This window comes from Cucurbita maxima, unplaced genomic scaffold, assembly GCF_002738345.1.
Source record: "Cucurbita maxima cultivar Rimu unplaced genomic scaffold, Cmax_1.0 Cma_Scf00002, whole genome shotgun sequence".
Taxonomy (NCBI): Eukaryota; Viridiplantae; Streptophyta; class Magnoliopsida; order Cucurbitales; family Cucurbitaceae; genus Cucurbita; species Cucurbita maxima.
In genome coordinates, this window is record NW_019272018.1 from 5,693,571 (window position 1) to 5,714,644 (window position 21,074).

Sequence of the window (21,074 nt, forward strand, 5' to 3'; positions counted from 1 at the left end):
ATCTTCTACTAAATTAATTGAATAAAATAATAAATAATTCGTTTTATTATTACTAAATATTTAAAGAATAAAATATTTTCATTTTAATTTTCAAAAAATGGGCCACACCTAAAGTAATGATAAGTGGGCCAACAAAGTACCCATCGGAGAAAGTTCGAGGCCCAGCCCAATTTGGGTTGATAATTCAGTTAAAACAAAATTAAAATTTAAATAAAATGGGAAAATAAAATAAAATTATAAATGATTTTATTTTTTACTCTGGGTTTTAAAAATAAAATAAAATAAAATAAAAAGTCAAATGGTAGAATGGATTAATTATAATTCTATGATCTGATCAGCTGAATTACATTTATCAAAATTAAAAGTTTTTACGAGAGAATTTAGGCATGCATGAAATTAGAAATGGGAGATTTTTGAAGGGAACAAAAGAATTTGATTGGTTAAAAGTGGTTTGATTTTAGGGTTTGGGAGTGGGGAATTTGGGGTCCATTAAACATTTGTATGCTTTGCTTTGTGTTTGGTCTTTGCTTAAGCTCCTCGCGTGCCCATCAACAGTGCTTCCACCACTCACTCACTCACTCACTCCCCTCTCTTTTAGCCCATTCCCCATTCTAACCCGCTCGAGTCTTCTTTGATATCGACAACTCAATTGACAAACTTTAACTAATTCCCAATCGTCTTTTTAATTTTATCCACTCTCATTTCATATCTGTATTAAAAAGAAGTTCTTCGTTTTTATACTTTAAATTTAATAAACATATCTATATTCGTCTGACTAGGTCATTAGGCCTTTAAGTATATGTGAGATCCAACCTCGGTTGGAGAAGGAAACTTGTTCTTAGCAAATATGTTTTAAAACTGTGAGGCCGATAACGATACATAACGAATTAAAGCGAACAATATTTATGAGGGGTGGGTTCCTTAAAGGTATGAAAACATTTCCCTAACAAGCACATTTTAAAATTGTGAGGCTAATGACGGCGGTACGGGGCTAAAACTAACCATATGTATTTTAAAATCATGAGATAATAGGTCAAGAGGCATAATATTTATTACCCTATATTTAAACCATAAATAGTATAAAATTAAGATAATTGAAATAATAATAATAATAATAATAATAATTGAAAGTTCCATAAAACGCTCCAAAACCAAAGCAAATCTGCCTTACAAACACTTTTCTCTCTCTCTCTCTAAACTGAAACAAGAAATTAGTTTTAAAAACACACGTGCTTTCCCATTCTTCTTCTTCTTCTTCATCCAACTTCCTCTGTTTTCCTCTGCATTTCATCCTCTGTTTTCCTCTGAATTTGAAGTTACTTAAAGATGATTACATTACTGGACTTCTACCATGTCATGACCGCCGTCGTCCCCCTCTACGTCGCCATGATCTTAGCTTACGGCTCCGTCAAATGGTGGAAGATCTTCACCCCCGATCAGTGCTCCGGTATCAACCGTTTCGTCGCCCTCTTCGCCGTTCCCCTTCTCTCCTTCCACTTCATAGCCTCCAATGATCCTTATACCATGAGCTTTCGCTTCATCGCCGCCGATACTCTCCAGAAAATCATGGTCCTCGTCGTCCTCGCCATCTGGACTAAGGTAATATCAAACTACCACCAATTTTTCCCAATGGGTTACAATGAATTTTAATGTAGAAATTTAAAATTTGAAGTTAATGGGTTTGGGAGAATTTAATTTCCTTGTTCTTTGATTCCTTTTTAACAGGTGAGCCGGCGGGGGTGCTTGGAATGGACAATTACTCTGTTTTCACTTTCAACTCTGCCCAACACTCTGGTTATGGGAATTCCTCTGCTCAAAGGAATGTACGGCGACTTTTCCGGCAGCTTAATGGTTCAAATTGTGGTTCTTCAATGCATAATTTGGTACACTTTAATGCTCTTCATGTTCGAATTCAGAGGAGCTAGGAATTTAATCTCCGAGCAATTTCCCGACACGGCGGCGTCCATTGTCTCCATTCACGTCGAATCCGACGTCGTTTCTCTCGACGGCCAGCAAGTATTGGAAACAGAGGCGGAGATAAAAGACGACGGAAAGCTCCATGTCACTGTCAGACGGTCCAACGCCTCTCGTTCTGATATTTTCTCCCGCCGGTCACAGGGGCTGTCGTCGACGACTCCCCGGCCATCCAATCTCACCAACGCCGAGATTTATTCGTTGCAGTCATCGAGAAATCCAACGCCAAGAGGCTCGAGTTTTAATCACACTGATTTTTACTCCATGCTTGGCACCGGTGGGGTGGCACCAGCCGTGTCGAGAGGGCCGACGCCACGGCCGTCGAATTATGAGGAGGAGAATCACGGCGGAGGAGGGAAAAGTGGGCCGAGATATTATTATCATGGGAATCCAGCGCCGCCGCATTACCCTGCTCCGAACATGGGAATGTTTTCACCGACGGGTTCAAGAAATAAGAGATCAACGGCGAACGGACAGGTCGGCCAGTACAAATCGGAGGATGGTAATAATAATAACAACAATAATAAAGATCTTCATATGTTTGTTTGGAGTTCAAGTGCTTCCCCTGTTTCTGATGTGTTTGGAGGCCATGATTATGGAGGTCCCCATGATCATAAAGAACTTAAATTGGCTGTCTCCCCCGGAAAAGGTTCGTTTTTTTTTCAAAATTTTCTCGGATTCTATACCAATTTTCAATCTCGCATTGGTGGAAAAAGAGGACGAAGCATTGTTTATAAGGGTAGGGTGTGGAAACCTCCTCCTAACAGACATGTTTTAGTTCAAAAAAGTCAATATTTGCTAGCAGTAGACATCAGTTGAGTAATGATTTAACGGGTCAGATGTTACAGGCGAGAGTGGGCCGAGACATAACGATAGAGAAGACGTGGAGCGAGAGGAGTTTAGCTTTGGAAACAGAGGGATGAACAGCAGCAACAATGGACATGAAATGGCGGCGGGAGAGAAAGGAGGGACCAGTGGAGTGTCAAAGACAATGCCACCGGCCAGTGTGATGACAAGGCTGATTCTTATAATGGTTTGGAGAAAGCTGATCAGAAACCCCAACACTTACTCTAGCTTGATTGGCCTCACTTGGTCCCTTGTTTCATTCAGGTACTTTTTTCATTAAAAACATCAAAACTTTGGGCTTGGTTGATGTGTTTTTTTGTTGTCTTTGTTAGGTGGCATGTTGAGATGCCTGCCATTGTAGCACAGTCCATCTCGATACTCTCCGACGCCGGGCTCGGCATGGCTATGTTTAGTCTCGGTACGGGATTCTTAAAACGTTCTACACTATATACAAGCGTTAACTCTGAATGATTCGAAAAAAGTTGGATTTTGTTAGGTTTGTTCATGGCTTTGCAACCAAGGATCATAGCATGTGGAAACTCCATAGCAACTTTTGCCATGGCTGTTAGATTCCTTGTAGGCCCAGCGGTAATGGCAGCTGCTTCCATTGCTGTTGGCCTCAAGGGCGTTCTCTTGCATGTTGCCATTGTTCAGGTCCTCTTTCGTTTCTCGTATTTCTACATTAACGTGATATCGCCAGTTTTAACTCTAAACCCGTCGCATAAATTTTCTTTTGAAACAGGCAGCTCTTCCTCAAGGGATTGTACCGTTTGTGTTTGCTAAAGAGTATAACGTACACCCAGATATTTTGAGCACTGCGTAAGTTCTATATCTGGAAATGAGATCAGTTCAAACTAAGACCATTTCGATTAACGTTTATAATCATTGTGTTGCAGAGTGATATTCGGGATGTTGATTGCACTACCGATAACGTTGGTGTACTACATTTTGTTGGGAGTTTGAAAGGTTTGTGTTTAAACACGAAGGATTGAAGAGTTCGTATATACGAGCAAAACAAATGGAGAAGAATCGGCGAGCATTAGACAAGAAGATAACGAAGATTATTAATCGAAGAATGGAAAATAACTAAGAGATTTGAGATTTTTTTTTTTCATGAAGTTGTATTTAATCATGTTTGTAGCCAAATTGTTTTACATAAACTTTTCTTTCCTTTTGTTTCCTTCTTTTTCGTCGTTGTCTTCTTGTTTTTTTCCGTTCAAGAGATCTCGTGTTGCAAATTTGAAAAAGATCGAGGATAACAGAATAAGTTTGTGTCCATCGTGTAAAACAACTCAAAACTTACTTTTTAGTGGGGCTTGTTAGACGAACACGACTCTCCACAATGGTATGATATTGTCTATTTTGAACATAAGCTCTCATAGCTTTGCTTTGGGCTTCCCAAAAGGCCTCATGCCAACGAAGAGTGTATTCTTAGATTATAAACCCATGACCATTCCCTAAATTAACCGATGTGGGACTTTCATCATCCAACAGGGCTATGATTTGTATTTTTTTATACTCAGATTTGGTACTGGCTGACCCTAACTATCTCCCGCACCACATCACCACGTTACCTACTTGTCCCGACTAACTTATAGAGTAAACACTATCCTTACAAACCAACACGAGCTTTTTGTTTACAGGAAGTCATTGCTCCAAGTCATGCACGATTAACTCCTCAGAGCAGAGGGCCCGATAGAATTTAATTTTTATATGGTCCTTTTCGGTATATTTAGGGGACCATTCTCATATTTCTAAAGGCTTTTTTTGTTTTTCTTCCAATTCCTTTTTACACTCTTTTTTAACCTTTTTTTTTTTTTTTTTTTCTTCTTCAATACTTATCATTCTTGGTTTGTGTTTGTACTTTCTACAACATTCCTAAACATTGTACATTTTTTTTTCTCTCGATCAATTATTTTTTATTTGAAAGGAACGTGTACGAGTGGTTTAGTGACGTTTGGGACCATCGAGAATGAAGCGTGATTGTCGATGTTAAAAGAGAAACACGTAAGAGAAACGAAAATGTATGGAAGTTTTATTGTCTAGTCGTGAATAGTAAATCTCGTTATTCTGTCAAATAGCACTCATTCAAAATATCATTCGTTAAGAGTAAAAAAACCCACCAAGAGTAAAAGCTTAAAGCAAGCTCGAGAGGCTGACCACCATAAGCAATAATCAAGATTGAGGCTCTTGGGGTCGACTTCCAAGAATAATATTATCATTCCCATATAGGTCAATCGACTATGACTTGAGCTCACCACATTCAATTAAAGATTTCATTTCAAAAGCCGTTCGACCAAATAACAATTTAGTCTTATGATTGTTTCTCATACTTAATATATTGCAAAGGGAATGAAGCATTCCTTATAAGAGTGTGGAAACTTCTCTCTAGTAGACACGTTTTAAAGCGGATAATATCTACTAGCAGTAGATTTGGGCTGTTATGCGGTCTCTCCCTCATTTATCTATGTCTATCTTGTAATTTGGTAGGTTGAAAAGACAACAAACACACGCGCGTTTGCTCATATATTCAAACAATTGAATAGACAAACCAATTGAATTGATATTCCACCATATTTGTCTTGTCAAAACATCAATAAGGGATAACTACAAATTTATTCTTTATGAACGAACACGATCACACTTCAAAATTAAAATACAAATCGGCTGATCAAATCTCAAGCGGTAGAACGATGGTGAATTAATATGAAACGAGAACTTTAGGACTTGTTCTATTTTAGATCGTATACTTTCTATTCAGTTCTAAACTTCTTAAATAAAGTTATTCCAAACATAAAACGAACCCACACAAACAAATGTTTATTAGAAAAGAGAGTGATGGATGGGTCAAGATGCCTCTCCATTGCATTTTATTAATTAAATTGGAATTTTAGAACCCTAATTCCTACGTTCTCTTATAAAGGAAAATAATATTAATAAATTTTATTTAAAAAAAAAAACAGTTGAGGATTCCATTTTTATGCATCTACAAATTTATCAACATTATAAAATATTATTTTTAAATATCGTAGTATAACATAAATTTCTCCAAACAAAATATGTTTAACTATGATGTTCCTATAATTAAGTTACCGAAAAAGGAAGGTGCACGGTATACGTAATAATTTTCATTTTCTGTAAGATCTTCTTAGTCATTCTATTCGCATGATCGCTCTCATTCGAATATGATCTCGATTCATTTATGTATCTCTTTTATATTTTTATTTGTATGGCTAATTAGAAATATATATTAAAAGTTTAGTTTAACTCAAAGAAAAGAAAAACTAATAATAAACAAATGAAATTGTAATCAAATAATGTTTTATGTTATAAAAATAAAAAGAAAAAAGAAAAAAAAGAAATTTGTAAAAATTAAAATATTATTTTAAAGTAAAGAGTAGGAAAAGGGAAGAGAGATTAAAATAGATTATCTTGAAGACAAAGGGGAAAAGGCTAAAACTAAATTATAATAATTAATTTAGAAACTAAATTTAAAAATAAATAAATAAATAAACAAATTTTTAATTATATTATATTTATTTATTTATTAAAAAAATATTTATTTATGCAGTGTGTGTTAGCAATGGGAAATTGGTTAAGTGTGCCTCCCACTAACTTTTGTTGGGTCGGCCGTTTGCTTGGCAATTCTATGTGCCTTTCTCATCACCTTCTCCTTTTCTATATATATATATATATATATATATATATATATATATATGTACTTTATAATTTATGACGTAAATTTTTAAAAATAATATCTTAAACTTTAAACAAAATCTAAAAAAATATTCTTAATAGTTATTTTTAGATAAAAAGGTTAATATATTTTTTTTTAAATACTCTTTTAAATTTTTAAAAAATTAAATAATGTAAGTACTTATTTGAAAAATACCCATAAATTCTTAAAAAGTAATATTAATTTAAAAGTGGTTTAATTGATTGAATAGATAATAAAACAGAGTCAGTCTCTTTGCCAATTTAAATATATAACCTTATTAAGTGAAAAGTGAGAGTGAAAGCCGATTGAATTTTTTATTTAAAAAATTTTCAAATCTTTTTTTTTATAGAAAATACTAATTTTTGAAACTAAATATTTTTTTTTCCCTATATTTTCATACTTATTAAAGCCATCATGAATATAAAATATTTTAAAGGGAAGATTGGGAATAAATGAATACAAAATGTATGGAAAATGAAATGTAAAGTATATAAATCTTTTTAGTATTATATTAAGAAATAAAATCTTTAAGAAAAAGGAAAAGGTGATGATTGTGTGAATGAGATTCATTTTGATCCATTGATCACTTTTTTAGTATATTAAATTCAGATGTTTGTTTGAGCACTTAGAAAGTTGTATCATATCCTTTACCATCATTCCATCACATAAAAAGCTGTGCCACGAGTTACCATTATTTTAATTAGTCGAGTTTTTTTTTTTTTTAATGGATAAAGACAGATAATATTTAATAGCGATATGGTATAAGAGTCAAGTACCAAGCAGTGTGGTAGCGACAATGTTGTACCCCAATTCAGATGGGCTTCACAAATTTTGCATTATTATTTTTTTTTGATAAGACACGTGAAAATATAATATTTAAATAATTATAAAAAAAAAAGAAAGTAATATTTAAATAAAATAAAATAATTTAGATAATGATAATAATTCAGAGATATTTCTAGGACGAATGTATATGCCTTTCAGCTACATGCCATTTATAATCCATCCAACAGAATAGAGTTTGGGCACTCAAGAAGTTGTCTAATTACATTATTATTTTTAAGTTTTTTTTTTTTTTCTCTAAATTATTTTGATGATAATAAAAATTCAGGCCGCCTTTTCTTAATTTAAAATAAAATTAAATGAAGGGTAGTTTCGTCCGAATACAATATTAAAATTTTAAAAAGATATAGATATTTATTTTTCAAATTGAACTAAAAATTAATCATTTATGTCATCGGCCCAAACAAGGCCCATAGAATGCCTACTTTATAGGCCTATTTATTCACTCTAAGCCCATGGGCTTTTATAACTGATCTGCAGGTTATTGGGCTTTCGCGTTTGATACTTAAACAAAGAGCTTGGGCCCATTTTTTAACAATTTTATTTTTATTCTTGAAATTTACTTTTTAAAAAGGTTATTAATTTTTTTTTTTTTTTTTTACTTTTAAAAGTATTTTTATAAAATAATAAAAATAATAGTTGACATAATTCAACGATATATAAAAGTGGTGGAGATTTAAATTCTTAGTCCAAATTAGACATTTAAATCATTTTTATGCCTAATAATAATATATTGTTGATAAAGTTAATTAAAATATTATTTAATAAATAAATAAAATTTGAGCGTTGACTCATTTGTCGTTTTCGTTGAGAAACTTTTTTCATATCTATTATTTATTTCAATGGAAAAATGTTTTTTTCTTTTTAATATTTAAATAAACTAAAATATGAAGTTACCAAAAGAATATTTCATGCACGGTTGCATTTATAGTCGTTAGGTGCATCATGCAAAGGAACGAACATAAAAGAAATTAAATAATAAAATTCGATAATTATTGAAGGCAATTATTTCTTTAATAATATAATATTTTAATTAATTGAGTTATATTATGTTATTCATAAGTCAAAAAATTAATTAATAAAAATGCACTTTAAAATAAATTTAATTATTTTGTATATTTTTTTCATACAATTTAACATACAAAAAGTACGAGCGATCAACTCGAGTATAATGATCGAGCATGAAAATACAGATCATCACTATTGGCCTCTCGATCACTCTCGCGAAAAAGGAACAATATTAATGTCTTATTATATTTTTTTAAAATTTTAAAATTATTAAGACCTTATATTGAATGATGGAAGCTGAGAATAGTAAAATAATAAGTGGTATCATATCAAATTTGATTGTAACGCTACAAGATAAAGGTGCAAATAAAATTATTTTGGCGAGGACTAAACTAAATTTTAATTTTAATAAAAGAATATTTTTGAAAATAAAAAGAAATAATAAGAAATAAATTAGTTAAAATCTAACCACCCACGAAAATGATTTATTTATTATTATTATTATTTAATAACTCTTGTAATGATTATAAATGTAATAGTGACATTACAACGACCAGATTGGAATTATTAAGGAAAAAAATAAACCATAATGGGAGAATCCCAACTTTAATCTTAGGCTTCATTATTGTTCTTATAATTTATTAAAACACTGTTTATAAAATCTTAATTATAGCTTTAAATTATAATTTCATTACAAAAGAAAGCAAACGACACGTCAACGACGTGAGTGGATCCCACGTCCACGTGGCTATCAGCTATTTGTTGCACTGTCAACTCAATTTTGGCCACCCCACTTTTTTTTTCTTTTTTCTTTTTTCTTCCTCTCTTCTGAATTCTCGACTTAATGTCACTCGGAATCACTCTTTGTTTTTTCTTAGAAAAAAAAAAAGTCAAATAATTAGATTTTGATTTGGGAGATTCTTTTCCATTAAAAAATGGATATGGTAAAGATTCTCAACCATCCAACTTGATTCGAGCATGATTTATATATATTTAAAAAATGATCGCAGGTAGTGATACATTAAACTCAAGAACTTGAATCGAAAATTAGGTACATTTCGAGTTGAGTTGTGTTGTGTTTTAAGACCCGATTTGATTCGGGTTAGTTTTGGGTTCAGTTGCAAAGAGCTGGGTCAACCCAACACGCACTGACCTAACGAAAGGCAAAAGCTCACTTATGTACACTCTCCACTCCAAACCCAAGTTGATAGGCGGTTTTCTAGGCTTTTTTCTTGCAGTTTGACGGTACTCCTCATAGTCGCGTAAAGCCATCAATGCACGCCACATGCATCATAAGCTATAAGCTAAAAGAAGATGGAAATTTTAACCTTGGAAGTATATATATATAATAAATCATTTATTAAAAAGGGCAACTAAATTGCTCGAAGAAAACGGGAATCTCGCCCTCATCTCATAATCGTCCCCTCACATCCCAAAGGGCCATTTGAAATCAAACTATTTATTTATTTATTTATTTATTTATTAGTTGAGTTAAAAGACAATAAGCTTGGTATAATATTTAGTTATATATAAACCAAAATTATAATACAAAATTTATTTTAATTTTGTGCACCAGAAGAAATTAAAGAAAAATAATAATTACAAAACTTAAAAAAAATCAGATATATTAAGAGGCTTATCTTCCTTGCTTTTTATATGTGAATATACGATTAGATACTTTTCAAAACCTTTTCTCCATCCACAATTTTCTCCTTTATTTATTTTTAAAAATTATTATAAAATTGAAGGGTGGGACCCATCTGGTAAAGGGATTGATCGCTTCCGTCCGTAGCCAGTGGCACCCACGTCTCCTTTCATCTTTCTTTTTCATTTAACTGTTTTTTTTATTTATATTATCAAATTTTGCATTTTCCCAAAAAATAAAACTGACAAAACTGTTTTTTTAAAAATTAATTAATTAATTAATAATGAAGCAACTATTTTTCTTTTATCCTATGATTTTTTTAAATAACCAAAAAAATCCTATACACATAATATATATTAAATACTTTTTTTAAAAAAAATACTTAATTTTAGTAGTCAACAACAAAATAATTAAAAATGATACCTTTTCTTTTGATTCATCATTTTTGTAAATTTGAGATATTACCATTCATCTAGCCTCACAGCTTTAAAACGCCACCCATTAGTAGGATCTCAATGCACCCCAGCCTCACGGTTCTAAAACGTCACTCCTCTATGGCATCTCAGAGTCCACCTTCCATCGCTAATAAATATTGTTCGTTTTATCTCATTATGAATCGTTGTCAGTCTCATAGTTTTAAATCGCATCTATTGGGAATCAATACCAATGTGTGATATCACATTAGGTCGATAATTTGTGAAACTTTTAGATAAGAAATTAAAAATTCAAATGGATTGTTTTTAAAGTTAGAAAGGGAAATATTAAAAAATTAAATATTTTTCATTTCATTAAAGAAGTGTGAAACATAATATTTGGTAATTCAAAATGTGAACATAATTTTTAATTTCTATGATCTTCCATATATAGATATAGAGTGAGATGGGTTGGAGTATGAGCGGAGTGGGCTGGGACCGATTGGGGCAGAAAATATCAGCTGCCTACTCATCTACGAGAATTTCATATTTGTACAATACGGGTAATTGGTAATTGTAATTTTTTTGCTTTTTTGATATGTGTGATTAGGAGATTGGATTTCAGACATGGGTTTGTATGGGTGCGGTGGGGATAGAAATGGCCATCTTCCTCTATAAAAAGCTGCATGAATTGCAATCCTAATGTCTTACCATTTCAACTCAAAGCCATTACTGAAATCTCCTGCCCTGCGGTTTGAATGGCTACTCCAGCTACCAATGGTGTTGAATTTTTGTTCATTTTGTACCAATGGCGATCCAGTGAAATTAATTGTAGCTTTCTTTTGCAGGCGAAGAGCGATTGATTCAGAAGAAGTATTGGATGGAACATTCAGCCGGACTTACGTTGGAAGGCATGCTGCTCGATTCCAACGCTTCCGATCTCGATAAAGAAGAAAGGCCTGAAGTAAGTGATTGAGATAATCAATTGCATTTGCTCGATTTTAGTAGTTTCATTTCGGTGATTACGATTTCGATTTCGATTTGATTCGAGAAATTTGCAGGTGCTCTCTCTGCTTCCGCCGCACGAAGGAAAATCGGTGCTGGAACTTGGAGCCGGCATTGGCCGTTTCACAGGCGATTTGGCGGAGAAGGCCGGCCAGGTTATTGCTCTGGACTTCATCGAGGGCGTGATCAAGAAGGTAATCGATACTCGGATTTAATTCTGTTTCTAGCCGGAAGCGTTTGTGAACTTGATTTGGACTCAATTTCTTGCCCTACTTTTTGTTTGTTTGTTCGTTCGTACGGTTGGTAATGGCTATTGCTTTATGCAGAATGAAAGCATTAATGGACACCATAAAAACGTCAAGTTCATGTGCGCTGATGTAACTTCTCCAGAGCTCAAAGTTTCTGAAAATTCAGTCGATTTAATCTTCTCGAATTGGCTGCTCATGTATTTATCTGATAAAGAGGTTTATTTACTTACTCATCTGTTTCGTCAACCTACCTAATTCCAAATAACTTCCGTCTTAATCAACTGAAACTTTCCTTTATTGGTCATGATCTTCTGCATTTCTTTTTACTCCGATATTTTTGTACTAAATTATGAATATTACCTTCTAACTTTATCCATTGATTTAAAACTACCTTTATTTTTTAAAACAATTTGTAATATTATGATCCTTTCAAAGTTACTTAGAAATTTATTAGAATCGAGGTGATGATCATATGAAACAACTTGGTGGTGTAACTAAGATGTTTTTCTAGATTAAACTTGAAATAATCGAAAGAACAATAATAGTTTAGAATTAATGTATGAAGTTGTTGAATAATTGCAGGTGAAGAATCTGGCAGAAAGAATGGTAAAATGGTTGAAAGTTGGGGGTTATATTTTCTTTAGGGAGTCCTGTTTCCATCAATCCGGGGACTGTAAACGAAAATACAACCCCACCCACTACCGAGAACCAAGATTCTACACGAAGGTACAGCCAAAAAAAGTACCCGCAAAATTTAAGTGATTATTTACTCCTTACTATAGCTTGATAGTGAAATTGATGATGCACTTTATCCAATTTGAGGTGAAATTTGATTTGTTTCCAAGAAATTATAAACATCTTTTGATTTCTTGAATTTGGGGTTAATCTGAACCTGCGGGGGCAGGTGTTCAAGGAATGCCATATGCAAGATGAAGGTGGAGATTGCTATGAGCTCTCCCTCGTTGGCTACAAATGTATCGGAGCTTACGCCAGGAACAAGAAGAATCAGAATCAGGTTCTAAATCATCTCTATTTTGTTTCTTCATTTGCCAATTCGCAAGCCTTGAACCAGAAGAATCAAATCTGTTTGTGGGTTTTTCAGATCTGCTGGATATGGCAGAAGCAGAAGAGTTCCAACGACGATCGAGGATTCCAGCGCTTCCTAGACACAGTTCAGTACAAGTGCAGCGGTATTCTCCGCTACGAGCGCGTCTTCGGACCAGGCTTCGTTAGCACCGGCGGGATCGGTAAGAGCTAAATTAATCATTTCATATGCTTGTTGGGAGTTTTTGAACGAGAAACAGCCATTAATGACATGGGTTTGAGAATCAAATCTATTTGAACAGAGACGACGAAAGAATTTGTAGGGAAACTGGACCTTAAACCAGGGCAGAGGGTTCTGGATGTTGGCTGTGGAATTGGGGGAGGAGACTTTTACATGGCGGAGAATTTCGATGTCGAGGTCGTCGGAATAGACCTCTCCATTAACATGATATCTCTTGCTTTAGAACGTGCTATTGGACTCAAATGCGCTGTTGAATTTGAAGTGGCCGATTGTACCAAGAAAGTTTACCCAGACAACGCATTTGATGTTATTTACAGCAGAGACACCATTTTACATATTCAAGTAATTCCGATCTCTTTCTCTCTGCTTTTAAATCTGTGTTCTTGAGAAAAGGGAAATGAAAGTGCGAAGGGGGTGTATGTTTTTTGTTTGTTCCAGGACAAACCAGCGCTGTTTAGGTCATTTTACAAATGGGTGAAGCCTGGGGGAAAGATTCTGATAACTGATTACTGCAAAAGTAGTGGCGCTCCTTCCCCTGCGTTTGCAGAGTACATCAAGCAGAGAGGATATGATTTGCACGACGTCAAATCTTACGGCCAGATGCTTGAGGAAGCTGGTTTCAAGGACGTGGTAGCCGAGGACCGAACCGATCAGGTATTTGCATCTATCTATCAAATCTCCAATTTGATATCCCCTTCGTCTTGAATGTAATGAATAATTACCTGGAATTGTTGAAATTTGTGATGGGTTTCTTGTTCTTGCAGTTCATGAGTGTTCTTCAAAGGGAACTGGACGCTGTTGAAAAAGAAAAGGATGCATTCATCCATGATTTCTCCGAGGTGGGTTTCTTCTTCTTCTTCTTCTTCTTCTTCTTTTTCGTGTTTTTAATTTGTTATTTTGTTTTTATTTTTGTGGGCGAAAAATGCAGGAAGATTATAATGATATTGTTGGAGGGTGGAAGGCAAAGTTGGAGAGGTGTTGGTGTGGTGAGCAGAAATGGGGATTGTTCATTGCTCATAAACCCAAATGAGCAGCAGCTGCCTTTATTATTGTAATTACTTTGTTATTCGGCAACTCTTGTCTATTCCTTGAGTGGATTGGGATTAAACGTTAATAAATGTTTTATCCACTCATTTATTAAGGAAAATAGTAATAAAAATAATCAAATATTGTCCTACTTGATGTCTACATTGTTTTATGTCATTTAAATCTATCAATTCGAGAGGAAAAGGAAACATTTTTTTTATAAAACTGTGTGTCAGAAGAAATTCGAGCAAAAAGGTTGGAGTAGGGCTAGAACCTCTCCATAGTATACCTGTTTTAAAAACTTTGAGAGAAAGTCCGAAAGGAAAAACCTATCTATAGTAGATACGTTTTAAAAACCTTAAAGAGAAGTGTAAAAGGGAAAGATTGGACCGTGCGAGACACTAATTGGAATAGGGCTATACCTCTCCATAGTAGACGCATTTTTAAAATCTCGAGGGGAAGTCCGAAAGGGAAAGCTTGGAGGATGCGAGACACTAGATGAAGTAAGGCTAGACTCTCTCCATAGTAAACACACTTTAAAAATCTTGAGGAGAAACAGAAAGGAAAAGCTCAAAGAAAGAATTGTTACAGGGAGCGAAATATTAGACTTTAAAGCATCAACAAACAATGACTATTTTATGTAGATATGACTTACTCTTACTCAGCTTGAATTATGCCTCTCTTGCTGATTTTGTGACTACATGATATTATGGATTTAGTTGGTTCATCTTGATATATTTATAATTATTTTTTTATTATTTATTCGCGGATTAATTTTTAAAATTAAAACTTTAAATTTTAAAATATATACTAAAATTAAACTAATGTTTGAAAATAAATAAATATTTTACCAAAAAAATATATTAAATAAATGGTATAAATGAGCCCAAATCCAATAGGCAAAATTTAAAAAATACCAACGTATGAAAGTTTGGTGCACAATTAATTTGATTGTGACAGTAAAATTATTAAAATGTAAATAATTATTATTTGTAATAATAATAATAAATTCAATTATTCAGATTTTGCTTCATGTTATTAAAATTTAAAAAATCGATGTGTTTTAATTGGGAGTAAATGCCGACATCAATTGACAATAAATACCAAGTACAAAGCATTTAAAATATTAGGGAAAATGTACCGCATGTGTTTTTATTACATTAATTATTATTTTGGAACTATGTTTTCTTATATTTTCTATAATATTAAATATAATTTTTGTCATATTTAAGTCAAGTTTGAATAATAATGGTTTATATTTCTGCATTTTTTTTTTTTTTGTCTATTTTTTAAAATTATATATATATATTCATTAAAAAAGTCTTTAAAATGATAGAAAAAAAAAAATCTTCACGAAGAACTCAATCTTAGTCTAGAATCTCTTTGAAGGACGTTTCAGTTTTCACTTAGATTAAGATTGAAACAGGTAATGGAGACAGACGAAGAAAGGAAAGATCCGTCTTTCAGTTTGAAGCATCCATGCCCAATAAACATCGGTAAGTCTTAGATGTCATATAATTTATATAATATTATACTAAAAATGGAGGGTAAATGTAACAGCCCAACCCCACCACTAACACCATTCTAGCTGGTTACGTGCTCGTTAGCCTCACTATTTTAAAATGCATCTATACTCTACTCCAACTAGTGTCTCGCACCGTCAAGTGACTAAACCTGATATCATTGTTATAACAGTCCAAGCTCATCGTTAGCAATATATTGTCAATTATGATTAATTACTTATAACCGTCAGCCTCACAATTTTAAAATCATGTTTAAGAAAAAGTTTTTAGGTTTTTAAAATTATTGAAATAATTATTATAGTTCATTTTCGCTCTTGAGCCATTACGGACACAGATGGTGGAATCCATTTGCAGCAAATAAAACACAAACAACTCCTTTTTTTCGTTTCTCGACGTTGAAAGTTTAATAATTGTGCGATATTTTCATTAACGTCGATATTTGAACATTTCCACGAAGATCCATACTTAAAATTTGAAGCGAAAAACAAAAACATATATCAAGAACACCTCTCATCTCTTCCATTCCTATAATGGTAACAAAATAAGTCAACAAAATCAGTTTTTGAGAGGAAGAAACTCAAAGAACTTGATACAAGTGGGAGAAAATGTGGACATCGAGCTCTTCGTCATGTTCGAATCCAGCCGATCGTCTTGTCGTTTCTCCCTCTCGTTCTTGCTCTCGTATTTGCAGTACTTCATGCTGCTCAGAGGAAACAACTGGAGTGTCGTCGTCTCAGATTCCTCGTCCTCATTCTCGTCATCGTTAACGATATTGTATCGTCTTGGATCGTTGCGGGGTTCGATGACACTGTCTAGATGTCGGGTGTTCCTTGTAAGGTTTATGAGTTGACAATTCACTGTATCATTATTCCATGTTCCATCTCTTCTTCTTTCTTCTTCTTCTTCTTCTTCTTCTTCTTCTTCCAATTCTACTACTTTTGTTGTTCTTTGGACTTTTGCACATTCCTGCATGTGGAAGAATCTATTCTCAGTCTTTATCCCTTGGATAATATAAATGTCTTCATAACGTGTCTAGACAACGATTAGTGGATATTAATACGAGTTTTTGACGTGATTATGGATAGGCTACAGGGTCTTGCACTTTGATGCTCGAGAATACCACATCAAAGTGATGGGATTCGTACCTATGACCCTTTATACTCAAAATAGATGCATTGACCATATTGCTCCACGTCTTATCTCATCTCGTCCATCCAATCCATGAACACTCGAACCAAACTCATCTATCCTTTTAGGTATAGGGACGCACCTCCAGCGAACTTGACCATAATTTTTAGTATCTCAAAAATACTATTACAATCCGCTTACACAACGGCCAAAACCCACTAGAAAATATGGTAATTTTTGAGTTTTTCCTCGAGGTTTTTAAAACATTTCTACTAGGGAGAAGAGATCTCACAATCTGCCTCCTTCAGAGTCGAGTGTTCTCACTAGCACTCGTTTCTTTCTCCAATCAATGTGAGACCTCATAGCTTATCTATTAAGAAAGTCAAATCTTTTAAGAACGACGCAAGTATCGTTTTTCGAATAAAAGATTCGACATCGAATCGTATGATAAAATCACAAACTCAAGGAATAAAATCAAAACCCATTTGAATGGCATTAAAAGTATGAAGAACAAAGAGAAGAAGGAAGGGAGGGTGAAGAAAAAGAAAAGAATTGGAGAAATCAGTGTCAGAGAGTATTGTACAACCCTTTTGTATTTGTATAGAAACCATAAAAGCGGAAGGGGTTTTGTGAAGAAGTAAAAGGGCATAAGGACATGAATGGATATGTTATGAGCACAAACCCCAAAGATTTCTCAGCCCCGGCAGAAGGGAAGAAATGCAGCAGCTTTTGGGCCCCCCGCCCCCCACCCCGTTTCATTTCCCAACATATCCATTTCCATTGACAGAACTAAAAGATGCAAACTTTTTGTGTTCTAAGTTTAATCAAAACCCTAACAACATGTTTTTTTTTTGAGATATTCATGTCTCATGCAGCTTAATCCTATATCTAAAGAGTTTTTGTGTTTAAAGGTTTATGATTCCATCTGGGTTTTCAAAAATATGAAATGGGTTTGGTTTATTTTTTTTTTTTATTTTGTTTTAGTTTTTTTATGTATAAAGACAATGAGTTGAGCCTTGATTAAGAAGATGCGACTTTATAGTATACTTTGTTCTAGGGAAAGATTCTTGGGAGGGAACCACACATTGATTAATTTAGGGAATGATCATAAATTTATAAATAAGAAATACATCTAATTGATATTAGGTGTTTTGTGAGAGCCCAAAAGAAAAGTCATCACAGCTTATACTCAAAGTAAACAATATCATAACATTATGGTGATTTGTGATTCCTCTCATCGTATCAGAGTCGTGCCCTCTTCAAGTGTCGAACAAATGGTGTACTTTGTTCGAGGACCGTAAATAAAGAGTCGAGGCTCGATTAAAGGAAGGTTATTCGAGGTCTCTACCGACTTCAGATCAAGATTGTTAGGGTCTTTTGGGGAAGTCGAGGATAATCAGTGAATACTCTAATTTGATATTATTATACCATTATGTAGATCATAACTGAGTTTTTGTGTTAAAAGGTTTATAATTCCATATGGGTTTTCAAAAATATGAAATGGGTTTGGTTTATTTTTTGATTTTGATTTGGGTTTTTGGATGTAAAGGAGAGAGAGAGAGAGAGACCTGTGAAAGTGTGGCATTACTGCAGAGGTTAGAGGGTGGTGGAGTTGGCCGAGGCCGGTTCGTCTTTGTCTGTTGAATTTCGTACCCTTTTACTGTCTCTGTGTTGACAAAATCCAAGACAAAAAGAATTCAACTTTCTTTTTTTTTTTTTTCTCCAAATGGCAATCACAAAAACACAAAATTAATGCCTTTCTTTTAAAAAAAATAATAATAAAAAAAAAAAACCTGAATATTTGTGTTCTTCAGCGGCTGTTTGACGGCGTCGTTTTTGCCGCTCTCTAGCCTTATGATTTTGAAACCAATAGAAGACGTTTTTGCCTTCAATTTTGCCGAAGCGGCGGAGCTGGGCGGTGATATGTTGGATTTGGTCGGCGGACGGCGTTCGTGTCCCCCGCCGGTAAAGCTCCTCCAAAATTCTCAACTGCTCCGGCGTTGGATTCCACCTTGATGAGCTTACCATTACCGGTGGAGAAGATAACCCACTAACATCATTATTCAACAACTCTCTCTTGCTTTGATCATTCAAAAGATTAGCTGCAACTCAAACAAACAAACAAAAAAATTTAAGTTCATAGAGTACGATATATTTCTCCTTCCATTATCTCTAGAGTATAAAACTCGAAAAGTGGATAGCCCTAATAACTCATTCGTTATCCGTCACTCATAATCATTCGGAATCTATCAACTCAAACTATCAATATCTTTTAGTAATGATATTACATCATCGACCAAAGGGTTAGAGATTCGACTCCTCACCCGTTAACGTATATAGACGAAAGATGCATACCTAGATGGTAATATTGTGAAGGGAGGTTGGCAGCATTGAGGCGAAGAGAAGGCAAGGGGCGAGGGACAAGAGGGCGAAGCTTGCGGCCGCCATGAAAGGGCTGAGAGAAGCAAAATTCTGCACCATTATCGTCATGTCCCAAAGTCCACATTTTGAAGAAACCCTTTGAGGAAAACAGTTGGGAACTTTCAGCCTTTTGGTTCAATAAAAAACTTTAAAACTTTTTTTTTTTTATGGGTGTGAAGCGAAAGGGAATGGTTTTGGGAATTGAAACAAACAGCTGAGAGCAAAAGTAGAATGAAACAAAAAGAAGATAAGTGGGTTTATGGTCATAAATAAAAAAAGTGGAGAAATGGGTTTCTTTTAAATAGTACCGATCACATCCCGCGTCGGTTGAAGAGTAGAACGAAATATTTCTTATAAAGGTATGAAAACCTCTATTAAGTACACGAGTTTTAAAAACCTCAAGAGAGAACCCATAAGAGACAACAGTGGACTTTGACAGTTACAAATGCATTAGAATCTGACATGAAGCAAAGTGACTGCGAGAATGCTAGCACCCTAACGATAGATTTAGGCTATTACAAATGGTATTAGAACAAGATACCAAATGGTATGATAACGAGGACACTAACACTTAAAGGATGAATTGTGAGATCTCATATTAGTTGAGTCAAAGCGAGCATCAGGCAGTGCGACAGTGAAGACGCTTGACCTTCCAAGGGAGTGAATTCAAAAACAATGAATTTGACGATGATCGTAAAAGAAACTCGAAAAGGGTGAAAAGGTAATAAAGAGTAGGGTAAGAAAAAGGAAGCGTGGAATTTTGGAGGAAGAAGGGGTTTTGGGGATAAGGAATGGAAAATGACATGACGAGATGATGAGCATTATCATAAGCTTCGTCTTATTCTCCCTCTTCCTTTTTGTTTTCACCCTTTTTTTACCCTCTCTTCTAAAAATTCCTCAAATTATTTGTGGGCCTGAAATCTATGTCACCCAAAAATTTAAAATTACAATGAGGCATAGGCTCGTCTTTCGAAACATGATACCATTTCTCTACCTCTCGTACAACCTAATCGCTATCACTTACTAATCTCGAGTTATTTACGAGTATGAAAATTGTCCCTATAAATTCGTATAGGTCTTTTCATCACATTTTATTCTCACTCATAGCATACTTATCTTTAGAGCTCGAGGGACCGAACGAACCATAAATTTGTGGGCATCCATTGACAAGTAGCTTTCAGAGTTAATTCTTGAATCTGACTGCGTGTCTGTGTATTTGATTTTTGTCTGTGGTGTAGTGAGTGAGGGACTTAGGGATAGGTGGTGGCTCCATGATATCTCACATACATTGTACGAATATTAATTTCTCTTTATTCAATTATTCCATGGACCTCTTTCCAACATTCTCTCAAATAATAAATATTATTATTTATTATAAAATTTTAATTTTCTCTTTCATATTCCAATCATCATCTCCTCTTCTATTAAGAAAAGTTTTCACACTTTTATAAGAATCGTTTTTGTTCTTTTTCTAACTAATGTGAGATCTAACGTTCTTGTTGCATACTGCCCGCTTACACATCCTTTAGAGTCCAACGTTCTTGTTGACACACTGCTTTGTTGTCTGACCTTAATATTATTTGTAACCGTTCAAGCTCACTAACAAGAGATATGAACTTTTCCTTCTTCCTTTCAAAATTTTAAAATGTAGAGTGATTTTTACGCAGTTACGTTATTTTGTTGGACGACATCACATTTGTTGAATAATAAAAAAACATTTTTGAATATTAGGAGTGAAAAAATAATTAAAAAAACATGTATGTATGAACAAAAACTGGATATGTCGTTTCAGAATCTTTGTCCTGTTGTTGTGAATGAGCAGGGAGTTGATGGTCTTTTAGACAATTAAATATAAATATTATATCAAATAATACAAATTCAAAATGACTCACTGACTCGTCTCTCAATTCAACTCTGACTCTCATTTTTTGTTTTCTTTTTGCTTCTGATTTTTTTTTTTTTTTTTTTTTTTTTTTTTTTTTTTTTTTTTT

The 21,074-nt window shown here is 34.0% G+C and overlaps 5 protein-coding genes across 7 annotated transcripts in view; 4 read left to right on the top strand and 1 right to left on the bottom strand.

The window, feature by feature from the left end:
• Window positions 1-1,163: 1,163 nt before the first annotated feature.
• Window positions 1,164-4,008, top strand: LOC111497223 (probable auxin efflux carrier component 1c). The gene is made up of 7 exons (XM_023147949.1): window positions 1,164-1,599; window positions 1,726-2,623; window positions 2,823-3,084; window positions 3,153-3,238; window positions 3,317-3,474; window positions 3,563-3,639; window positions 3,717-4,008. Exons 1-7 carry the CDS (start codon window positions 1,327-1,329, stop codon window positions 3,781-3,783), a joined length of 1,821 nt encoding a protein of 606 aa, XP_023003717.1. The 5' UTR covers window positions 1,164-1,326; the 3' UTR covers window positions 3,784-4,008.
• A 226-nt stretch (window positions 4,009-4,234) lies between these two features.
• Window positions 4,235-21,074, top strand: part of LOC111497252 (ras-related protein RABA6a-like) — a 28,648-nt gene continuing 11,808 nt past the window's right edge. Inside the window, exons 1-2 of the mRNA XM_023148003.1 lie at window positions 4,235-4,245; window positions 11,073-11,079. The gene's annotated coding sequence lies outside the window, so the exon portion shown is untranslated. The remainder of the gene's footprint in view (window positions 4,246-11,072; window positions 11,080-21,074) is intronic.
• LOC111497259 (probable calcium-binding protein CML27) overlaps window positions 4,235-21,074 on the top strand; it is a 24,364-nt gene continuing 7,524 nt past the window's right edge. Inside the window, exons 1-2 of the mRNA XM_023148016.1 lie at window positions 4,235-4,245; window positions 11,073-11,079. The gene's annotated coding sequence lies outside the window, so the exon portion shown is untranslated. The remainder of the gene's footprint in view (window positions 4,246-11,072; window positions 11,080-21,074) is intronic.
• Window positions 10,942-14,194, top strand: LOC111497230 (phosphomethylethanolamine N-methyltransferase-like). 3 transcript variants are annotated; one of them, XM_023147979.1, is made up of 11 exons: window positions 11,087-11,227; window positions 11,296-11,411; window positions 11,509-11,646; window positions 11,779-11,916; window positions 12,283-12,426; window positions 12,605-12,715; window positions 12,803-12,947; window positions 13,047-13,327; window positions 13,424-13,639; window positions 13,750-13,824; window positions 13,914-14,194. In XM_023147979.1, the coding sequence occupies exons 1-11, from the start codon at window positions 11,206-11,208 to the stop codon at window positions 14,013-14,015; spliced, it is 1,488 nt and encodes a 495-aa protein (XP_023003747.1). In that variant the 5' UTR covers window positions 11,087-11,205; the 3' UTR covers window positions 14,016-14,194. The 3 variants fall into 3 exon arrangements, with proteins under 3 accessions (XP_023003738.1, XP_023003747.1, XP_023003731.1); XM_023147970.1 differs by lacking the exon at window positions 11,087-11,227 and adding an exon at window positions 10,942-11,010 and having other exon boundaries at window positions 12,605-12,947; XM_023147963.1 differs by having other exon boundaries at window positions 12,605-12,947.
• Window positions 15,972-19,303, bottom strand: LOC111497245 (WUSCHEL-related homeobox 1-like). The gene is made up of 4 exons (XM_023147991.1): window positions 19,018-19,303; window positions 18,456-18,764; window positions 18,231-18,328; window positions 15,972-16,500 (listed from the first exon to the last, which is right to left on the bottom strand). Exons 1-4 carry the CDS (start codon window positions 19,166-19,168, stop codon window positions 16,090-16,092), a joined length of 969 nt encoding a protein of 322 aa, XP_023003759.1. The 5' UTR covers window positions 19,169-19,303; the 3' UTR covers window positions 15,972-16,089.